Source organism: Microtus ochrogaster, unplaced genomic scaffold, assembly GCF_000317375.1.
Source record: "Microtus ochrogaster isolate Prairie Vole_2 unplaced genomic scaffold, MicOch1.0 UNK56, whole genome shotgun sequence".
Taxonomy (NCBI): domain Eukaryota; kingdom Metazoa; phylum Chordata; class Mammalia; order Rodentia; family Cricetidae; genus Microtus; species Microtus ochrogaster.
This window is the reverse complement of record NW_004949154.1, coordinates 2,125,207-2,136,013: the sequence shown is the minus strand read 5'-3', so window position 1 is coordinate 2,136,013 and position 10,807 is coordinate 2,125,207. Positions and strand designations below refer to the sequence as shown.

General features: G+C 42.6%; 1 protein-coding gene across 1 annotated transcript in view; it reads right to left on the bottom strand.

Moving 5' to 3' along the window:
• Positions 1-3,990: 3,990 nt before the first annotated feature.
• The window catches only part of Osbp (oxysterol binding protein), a 34,904-nt gene continuing 28,087 nt past the window's right edge, over positions 3,991-10,807 (bottom strand). The window contains 5 exon segments of the mRNA XM_026777312.1: positions 3,991-6,224; positions 6,308-6,528; positions 7,342-7,523; positions 8,089-8,184; positions 9,050-9,153. Coding sequence (XP_026633113.1) covers positions 6,082-6,224; positions 6,308-6,528; positions 7,342-7,523; positions 8,089-8,184; positions 9,050-9,153 — 746 coding nt within the window. The 3' untranslated portion in view covers positions 3,991-6,081.

The following is a 10,807-nucleotide window of genomic DNA, read 5'->3' as shown; positions in this document are numbered from 1 at the left end:
AAAAAAAAAAAAAAAAAAGCCAAGGCTTCTTCTAACAGCGCATGAAGCATTTTGGGCTAGGAGGGCATAACCTCCAGTGCCTTGTTTAGTATTCTTTTTTCTTTTCTTTTTTTTTTTCTTTTTTTAAACTTGAGGACAATTTCACTAGAGTTTAAGAGAAAAACAGTACAATTTAGGTGAGAATACCAGGAGAGGAAACGGGAAAAGTTAGGCCTGGAAGGCAGGGTGTGGTGGCAAATGCCTTTAGCCCCAGCACTCAGAAGGCAGAAGCAGAAGGATATCTGTGAGTTTGAGGTCACAAAGAGAGCTCCAGGATAGTCAGGGCTACACAAGGAAACCCTTTCTCAAAAAGCAAACAAGCGGGGAGGTGATAGCACGGTCTTTAATTCCAGCACTCAGAAGGCGGAGGCAGGTAGATCACAGCTTGTGAGTTTGAGGCCAGCCGGTTCTACCAAGTGGAGTTCTGGTACAGCTAGGGCTGTTAAACAAAGAAACTTTGGAAAAAACAAACAAAAGCAAAACAAAAGCTAGACAAAGTATAGAAATAGAGACAGCTTATTAGAAAAAAAAAAAACATTCTCAGGAATGAGCTGAGCAAAGAGCCCCCAAGGCTAGTAAATTTCTTGACCGTAAACTAACAATGCATATAGTCAATGCTGGCGTGCTTGTTTGGACCTTGCTCTTGCTCTTCCTCTTTGTCTATGCAACACATTTACACAACCCTTTCCCTAATGCCTACTTAACTTTGCAACTCACTGCTCAAGTTCTTCTAGTTCTAGAAGCCTTCTCTGACAGGCCTCGATTCACTTTCTCCCAACTCCCTACAGGCTACTGTGCCTCGTACCACTGGCCAAACTTGATTGCAATTGGCTGTTTACCTAATCTCTTTTTTGCTATTTGAATTCTCAATCGGTTAGATAACAGACTGGGGTAAATGTACCGAGAATGAGGGTGAGTGAATGAATGGCTGAGAACATTCCTAGCCGTCTCCTAAAATGAACTTGTTTTTTAGTAACCTCGAAAATCACCTGGTCAAGCTCAGAGGCCATGACCTCTACAGGTTATCTACGGGAGAATCTGAGTAATTGACCGTGGTGCGGGGATCAAACCCCAGGTCTTGATATACTCAGTGGCACTCTAGAACGACAGACACCCACAGCCTTGATATACTCAGTGGCACTCTAGAACGACACCCATAGCCCTCCAGCTCTTTAGGTTCTCTGCTTTAAAGGCCCCTCGTTTGGCCACTCAGCTCCTTTCCTGAAGGAACAAGGAACCAGAGCAGTTTGAAAGGGTAGTGGGACTACGGCTCTGATAGGTGCACCGGAAACCACACAAGGCTCCAGACGGTTCCAGTGGGTAAGGAAGAGTGAGGACAAGTTGTGTGCTTATTTACTTATTTGACGGGCTCTCATGTTGTTAAGAATGTACTTGAGCTATCCTCCTCCCTCCATGTCCAACGGCTAGGATTCACAGGTGTGTACCACCATACCTGGAAGTTCTGAATTTAGATGTTCATAAAATGTACTTTTTTTTTCTTCGAGACAGGGTTTCTCTATAGCTTTGGAGCCTGTCCTGGAACTAGCTCTGGAGACCAGGCTGGTCACAAACTCACAGAGATCGGCCTGCCTCTGCCTCCCGAGTGCTGGGATTAAAAGCGTGCACCACCACCAACTGGCTGAAGTATACATCTTTAATGAACAAAATCCAAAGATTTTCTGTACAGCTTTTTAAAAATTTATTTTACTGACCCTGTAGAGGAAATTCTTGATGCATATGGGTTGAACAAGTTTGTGGGACTTTGTGTGTGTGTGTGTGTGTGTGTGTGTGTGTGTGTGTGTGTGTGTGAATGCAATGACTTTTTACAAACAAGGGAAGAGAAGCGCCTAGATCATCAAGTCAAGGCTGTTTTCTCTACTACTGGCTGTAGGAATGAGCCTCCTTTGAGATCTGGTTAATAAGGGAGTGAGAACCTTGACCTTGGCAGGAGGACTCTGGGCTGTTGGATAAAGTTCAGCAGTGTTCTGGTGTAAGTCCTTCTCTAGTCCTCTCCTTATCGCTACACAGCAGTTCCAGAGCTTGAGAGTCTCCAGCACTCGCTCCTAATTCCTTCAATGTGGGGGTGGGGAACAGTGGTTGTCTTTCTCCTCAGTGTCCTCTCTTCCCACACGATGGATTTCCTCCGCTGCTTTTCAACTGTGTAGAAATGAAGGCTGGGGAAGACGAATATGATAAACGCCGAAGTCATTCTTACTTACCTAAAACAGCATGGTGAACCATCTCTGTGACGAAAGTCTGTATTCCCCTAAATTTGGGGGACTTTAAAGGTCCGTGAGTGCAATGGTTTTAATTTTTGCTGAGCCATAATGTTGAATCATGTTGGATAGACTATGACCCTCAGATCCATATCCCATCACATTAGCAGATCAAAGAGGGATCGTTACACGCTGTGGCTGTTTGATTGCACCTAATGTTGGAATTAAATTATGTAACGGTGCTCTAGATCTCAGCACAGGATTGTTATACTTCGTAACTACTGCAGGGGTTTTCACCTTGCCAGAAAACAAAATAACAAACCTTTACAGCAATTTAACCTTCAATCTTGTAATAGTAATCAGGCAGATTGAACAGGTTAAGTGGTTTCTCTAAGAACCTGTTACAAAAACAATTGCTGACAACACAGCTAGTTTTGTTGACATGAATTTGAAAAATCCAGAATCCTGGAGGCTGAATTTCTAGGATGTTCCTTGGGGCAGGGCCTTAAAAGAAATGGCACTAGCCCTGTGAGCCTGCGCAGACAGCGGAGCACTTCAGCAGCAGCCTGTGACACAGGCAGAAGTGGTCGCGAGGAGAGTCGAACCACTTCCAAGCCAGTTATCCCCCTAGGCAAAGGGTAGTTAAGAGAGGTCATAGGCACACCCAGATTTGAATTCCAACCCTAACTAACCAATCAGCTCTCTGTGCCTGAACAAATTTAGTTTTCAGGGTCCTTTTTTTTTAATCCACCGTCAGAACAATCCTAACTCTTAAAAGTTATGTGACCAAGGAATGAGTTCCTCTCAGCTCTCAGGCCCGGATGCTTTGCTGCATTCTCTGACATGGCTTTCTAGGCCCATATCCTACTATGCCTGTCCTCTTCCAGAGCCTGGATTTTGCAAAGGAAAAAGTAAAATGTTGTCATTGCTTGTAAAAGGTCTTTTTGCTTTTGAGGCAGGACCTATGTCTCTGGTTGGTCTGGAGTTTGCAATCTTTCTGTCTCCCATGTGATTGCCTACACCAGTATTCCTGGCCTTTTATTTGTTTGAAACTTGAGTTCCTGGGCTCAGGAAATCAGCCCCAGCCTCCTGACTGCTGGAAGACAGGTGTGCCCCTTCATTTCGAAGGTCTTTAAAAGAAAGTACAACTGCATATGATCCCAAAGGCTGGGTTTGAACCCACACAGCAAAAAGCTAAGAATTTTGAGAATTCAACTTTTACTAGATCCCCTTGCCCCCAGGCAGGGCTGGGATTACATTCAGGCCAGGCAGGACCATGCTAGGTAAGCCCCTCTCCCCCTAAGCTATAGCCTCATCCCTACATTTCTGAGGGGAAAAGGCCCAATATCAAAAATATTAGTTATGTTTCCCTATGCTAAGACAGTGGCAAAGGTCACACTGCAAGGTGTTAAGGCTATTCTGCTCATAAGCCTAGACTGATACTGAAGAATTGAAATCTAGGAACTTGAGAGACGGCTCCTTGCAAGAGGCCCTCAGTTTGGTTGCCACACCCTACATGGTGGTCCACAACCTTTCCACACATTCTTCTGGCTTCTGTGGTCACCAGAAATGCACATATCACACACACACATACACTCACTCATCCACATACCACTTCCAAACAGAGCACGTCACCACTGGCCAGGTCTCCCTCTCTTCACAACTATTTCCTACCTAGTAGGAGTAGAAGCAAATCAGACAATATAGCTTTTTAAAAATTATTTAATTTAGTAGGTTTTTTTTTGAAAAAAAGCAATAAGGCAAAAAAACTGAAAATATATTTTCTTGTTTTGCTTTCATGTGACTTTATTCCATCTTCAGGACTTCTAGGCTTCTTCCGTTAGCAGGGATCTGGGAATCAAGCTAGAAATGTAGTGCAGATATAGAGGAAGGGGCTAAAGCAACAAGGTTCCTTGGGAAATTTCCATTCTATTCAAAGGCTCCAGAGATGGTGCCCATTTTATGGACCTCCCTGGAGTAACCCCTTGTGCTGGGAAAAGCCTCCTTAGGAGGAAATTCCCCAGTGCTCAATCTTTGATCATATTTGACCTAGGGAGGGAGAGCATGGATGCAGGGGATGACTAAAAATACTAATTTACCCAGTAAAATCCAATTTCCTGAAGGGATAGCTTCCTCTGGAATGGTATTTTCCCCACGGACCCACAATGGCTGAGGCTCAATAGTTAAGGAACAAAAACAAAAATATTAACAAAAAGTACATAAGGAAGGCACCTCAATTTATGACCCTCAACCAAGAGTGGGTTGCACAAGGGTTATGTTTCTGAACAGGAAACTAAAATTAAAACAGAAAAAATTAAAGGAAGCAAGCCAGGGCCCGGCAGGCAGTTCCCAAAGGGCACAAGGGCTCTTAGCTCACATCCTTAGAAGAAAACTCTTTTGGGATTTAGCCTGAGCTGGCTGGGACATAAGGAAGGTGGAAATCACCTTCCTGACTTTCTACCCATACTCCTAAGGAAGGAAACTGAGGCAGGAAAAAGACTAGAACTTCCTTTCCAAGAGCCAGGTGGTCAGGGAAGCAGAGCTGAGGCAGCAGTGGATCACCATGGCACGAACCCTCCTTCTCGTCCCTGTTCAGTAAGCGCCACATGTTTGGGGTTGCAGTGCCCCTCAAAGGTGGAAAGCAGAGGAGCATCGGCCCATATTAATACATGTCCAAGAGAGTCCCAGGGAGACAGGTGGTATATATAAAAAAAAAAAAAAAATCAAGATTCTTCATGGGAAAGAGGAAAACAAACAAAAAAATTAGATTTTTCTCTACACACACACACACATATATATATATAATATACAGATGATTTAACACATTATTCCAGAGGTGGTTCCATTCCATGGGACTTTCAAGATGATGAAAACGTTTGTTGCAGAGAAACTTCTCTCAAATTCTGAAGTGTACAGAATGGGTCAGGCAATGTTTAGCTCCAGAGTGTGGCACAAACCCTAACTGGAACTGTGCCAGGAGAAAAGCCAGAAAGGCAATGAAAGACGGGATGAGGAGGGGCTGGGAAGGTACAAATGGCTAGCAGTCTTCTTCCACCCTGCCTGTGTTCTCAGAGGTTCTCCACCTGAGGAAGACCATAAAACCCCTTCATAAAAATAGTGTGGCCCTCTTATCAACTACCAAAAGAGGCCTCTGGTTGTTGTCAAAGTAGAAGAAAACAGCAGAGGGGTGTTGTATATGCAAGTGAAGACAAAATCTCCAAGAACGTAACTCAATATTCCAGCCCTGGAGAACAATCTCTCCTGCAGATGCTCCCAAACCTTAGTTATTTACAAATGCTGCTACATTAAACCAAGCCCATGTGTGAACACACTTCCTAACAACATGAGACCTGTGCAAAATGCCTCTGCTGATTAAGTCTTAATGTGTTTCTTTTTACAGAACTTTAAAATCAGTTCTTGCTCTGAACAGCACCAAAATGCTCATGAATCACAATCTTATGCAGATCTTGGCTGAGCAGGACACTACAAGGGAAGGGTAAATGACGTCATCTTATATTGGGTCAGAGGGAGAAGACCATGGACACTTACTTGCCTTTACAGATGTAGAGTAACACTAACTTTCAGCCACTAAACCGCTCCCTTACAAACATGAGTATCTACTACGTCGATTTCAGCGTCAATCAGCTAAGGCAACCAGCCAATCACCACCATGGGTGTCTGCTTCTGGTGATTGATTTGGAAAAAGTGATTGGTTAAGACAGACAAATTTGAGGAAAGCACTTGGTAAGAGTCCCAACTGCCAGCCTTCCTGCACATCCTCTGCCGTCTTCTCCGATCGACCCTCTTCCTTTGAGTTACAGCCACTTCAGAAAATGTCTGGGCAAGAACCCCAGTCCTGCTTTTCCTTACATTCCCAGTATTCACCCCTATAAATATGAGTTAGCTCCTTGGTGACAGGGTCCTTCTTCCGCTCAAACCACAGTGCCTTATAGGGGTCATATGGTGTGCCTAAAAGGGAAGAAAATGAAAAGCAAGTTTAGAGCTGGCACTTGCCATGTACAAGAAATCAGAGCAGGGGACAGGGTTGTTACCATCTTCTGTGGCTTTCACAGCTTCTGCTTCTCTCTTTTTCCTGGAGAGTCTCTGTTTTTCCTCTAGGCGCTGCTTCTCAGCATTTGCTTCATCCCAGCGCCCATTTTCCATCAGTCTCTGGTCAGGCCTCAACCGGCTGTCTGTGGGCGCAGTGCCACCTTCCCAGGCATTGAGAGTGAGGGCGAGCTCTGAGAAGTAGTACATGTTTTCTGCATTCTTCCTAAGAACAAACAAGACAAAGGAAAGGCAGCTCTAGAGCCTCAATTCAATCCAAGGAGCAACAGCTTGGAACACTGCCTGTATCTAAGTGTTCCACACATGGAAAAACTCCAAACTCTTATCAGGTAACTCCAAATAAGAGAGCCAAACTATACCGCTCCCACCCTTCCCAAGAATTACTTCATCCAACAGTTACTGCAGCATCTGCACTCAGAATTATCTATATTTATCAGGAAGAATAAAATCTTCAAAATTGCCTCATTTCTATTTCCTTTGCTTCCCTTCAGACCTCTTTCTGGCATGATCTGGCTATTTCTGTAGACATAATATATGATGATAACAAGAGACAAAGCTCTGTGTGTTAGCTCCTGGAGTCTGTGGGGAAACTGTTAGCAAGCAGAAAGCACCTTTCTTCCCTGGCTGCTCTGAATCGCTGTGAGAATGCAGGGCATGGTGGTGAAAGCCTGTAACCCAGCTCTTGGGAGGTAGAGGACCAGATCAGGACTTCAAAGAGCCCGAGCTATACAGTGAGACTAGACATTGTCTCAAAAACAGAACACTAAATTATAAAGAGATTGTTTTGAGTGGACCTTAAGAAAGAAGAACTACAATTTGGTATATGTTTGGTGAGGTAGATTCTTGGAAGAAATCATGCTTCAACTCCTATCATGTGTACAATCTCTAGTAATCTCTGCACAGGTTCTGATCTCCCTGGACAGTTCCACAGACAACCACAAAGAAAGCAGGCAGAACACCTTTATACTGCGCCAGAATTATAGGCAAAGCCCCCAAGAGGCTTGCATGCGATACTCACGGTAAAGGATTCCTTTTCCACAGCATAACCCTACTTTCTTCTGCTTCATGGCCTCTCTGTCGACCATCACCCCCATTTTCCCCAGAGGCTGGCTGAACTTTGAAACAATCCATTTTCTCATCCCACGTCCCCAGGAGGGCAAAGTGAACTTTTCCTGATGGGTCTGTCACTTCTCCTGTCACCTACAAGAAAAAGTCTTAGGGTAAGTCCTAGCTAAATCCAATTATTATAACACAGCCATGAATTCTTATTACACAAAAATTTCTGATGTAAGAAGGAAAAGTACCTGACAAAGTTACTCTAGAAATTACACAGATCCACAAACCCATTTGAATCCTCAACTAGTCTTCATTTTTTCCCCCATTTTTAAAACAGTTTCTTTGTGTAATCCTGGCTGTCCTGGAACTCACTCTGTAGACCAGGCTGTCTTCTGCTTCCCAAGTGCTGGGATTAAAGGCATGCACCACCCCCCTGGTTAATTTTTATTCCCACGTGACACTCTGGATCTTGTAGATCAGGCTGGCCTTAAACTCACAGAGATCTGCCTGCCTCTGCCTCCCGAGTGCTGGGATTAAAGGTGTGCACCACCACCTAGCTTCTTTACATCTTCTTTATGCCTACTTTTCTGACATCCAAATATAGGATACATGTCTTTCTACCTACCTACCTCAATACAAATGCACACTCACTAGCCCTTCTAAGGGATACACACTAAATGAAAAATATTTACATTTCAGCCTCTCTTACCTTTCTTGCTACATCCCGAGAGAAGTAGCTATAAGGAACAAATTTAAGATTACACTTGTCTCCTGTCTTGTGATTTACGATGTCAATCTCACCAGACTATAAAGAGAAAAGAATCATGGGTTAGTTTTATGAAGACTGACGTAAATTTTACATGTGAGCGCTCCCTTGTTTAAAGACCTGGGGCACTGTGGAAACCCTCTGTAATTATTGTATTTCAGGTTGAAATTAAGGTCAAACCGTTTGTGTGTCACATGTTGGTAACATGACTTGGCCTTCAGTACACAAACTGAAATGCACAGGTAGTAATCCACCCTTCTGAATAAGTCCCTCACGAGGACTCTTCGAGAATTCCTTTGCTTAACACAAATTACAATTTCAAAATTCTACAGATCTTCCTATAGACTCGATTTGTTTGATTTTTTTCACTCCTTTCTAGCCCTCAGATACTCAGCTTAATTCCACATCAACTATAAACCCTCCTCAGAAGATAATATAGCCTCTTCTCTGGCCTAGCTAGAACAGTCTTACCCCAAAGCTAACACTTAACTAGACAGACTCTTAGCATGTCTCCTGTATTAGGCAATTCTATTATACTTGCAGCCTATACACACCATATTTCTTCAACGACACACTAATTCCTGCAGGGCCTTCTCTGACTTTCTAACGCTAGTGCCTAGGACACTGCAAATTCATTAAGAGCCGGAGCTATGTAACTCTGTCTTGCATTCCTTTATATTGCCCAACAGAGTCCTAGGAGTCACTGATGGAACGTATAATTTGGTCATTCATAAATAATAATTTGTAGATAGAATTTTACAGAGGTAGGACTACTGCCTGAGAGAATATCCTTTAAGAGATCCAGTAAAAACAGTCTGGGACTAGCTACTGGATCCTAAATACAACAAAGATTACCTGAAGAGGTACTCTGAAGTTCAGAGACACTTTGGGTACCTTTGCTCACCTGATCTATCCACAACTTGCCCACAATAATGTTGTGTACTGTTGTGGTAACTTTTTTCCAGGTGTAATGGTGCCCAGTTGCATGGAAAATACAATGGATGGTACCTAGAAGCAAAAGTGTACAGCCAGGTATCAGAAAAACAGCACCATGCACACTAGAAATAAAGATTAATTTCCTTTTAACATTTCTTACTTTAAAAAGAAAACAGCAAGTAAATAAGGAAAGAAAGAAAAGCATAACTTTCTCAAATGTTGTACTGGTTTACTTTTGTTTATTTGATTTTTAAGTATAGGAATAAAATGATTAGGTGATGTCAGATAACAATTGGTGCACTTTAGCTAGGGAGCTGTATAATACAAATTTCAAAATTTACAGAAAAAAGGCAAATGTGTCTCATCATGGGGGAAAAAACAAACACTGTGAAAGGAACAAGTATGGGCAGTCAGGATTAGTAATCAGTTGGGGGACCTTAAGCAAACCACTTATCTATGGGTCTTAATATTAAGAGTGGAGAAACAGAGAGAGGAGAGCTTCAGAATTGGAACTGGACTTGGTCCTGGTTTTTCACTCACTAGCTATGCAACCCTAAGCTACATAATAATTTGTCTAGGTTTGCTCTGGTACTAGGAGAATCTTTTGACTGCTGTCATTTCTCAAGAGAGATTATCTTAGGTGGGTTTGATACTTCATGCTGCTGAGGTAACTCGGTGGATCACTGACAGCTAATGTTAATGAAATAATTCAGGATGAGAGCAAGACAGGTCAGAAAGTCAACTGTGTGGTGGCCCAAGTTGGGTGGGGCTTTGAGTTACCCATTATCATCATACTTACTAACCTTCAAGAAGGAAAGACAGATGTTGAATTAAATCTTACGGATTTCAATTAATTAAGTTCACATTATGAACCCCGCCCAAAACCAAAACACCCTCTGAAGTCCAAAATTCAAGAATAACACATCCTGATTACTTTGGGGTCATGGAAGTGCTGTATGCAGAACCCTCCTTGCTTTAGCTTCCAAGTCTCTTTCATTCAACTAACCCTGATTTGTAGACAGAATGACATCACTATACGTACACCACTTTCCTGAGTTCCACAAGTCATTCCAGTAAGTTTTCAAAACTAATGACGCTGGAGAGATGGCTCAGTGGTTAAGAGCACTTTTGCCTTTGTAGAGGACACAGTTTGGTTCCCAAAAGCTACATAATGACTTACAACCATCCATAACTCTAATTCTAGAGGATCTGTCTGACATTCTCTTCTGATCTCTGAGGACACCAGGCACACACACAGTACACAAACACATGTGCAGGCAACACACACACACATATAAAATAAATAAATCTAGAAAATTTTTTTTTCAGTTGTCAAACCTGAGGGAACTTGGGTATCCCATAAATTTATAGCTTGTTGGTCCAAAGTATGGAAAACTTTGCACACCAAAATTTGTGGCTTATATCAGAAGCAAGGACATTTTGGGGACTGTGCTCTTAATGTACTGAGACTGTAAATACTGTGGGTAGTTAAATGTCAGAACTGCACTTATAATAATAAATATTTTAATTTCTTTTGGCTGGTTTTATCATCTACAGACTTGGGAAAGCACATCCTGGTCAGCAGTAAACATTTTATTTGCTCACCAAGGTGCTTGTAATGTAACAAGTACTTAGCAGATATAGCTTCCCAAATGATACTAAATTAAAATCCGTAGCAGGAGCAGAGGTATCTGAGAACTCAAAATGTGTGTGTGTGTGTGTGTGT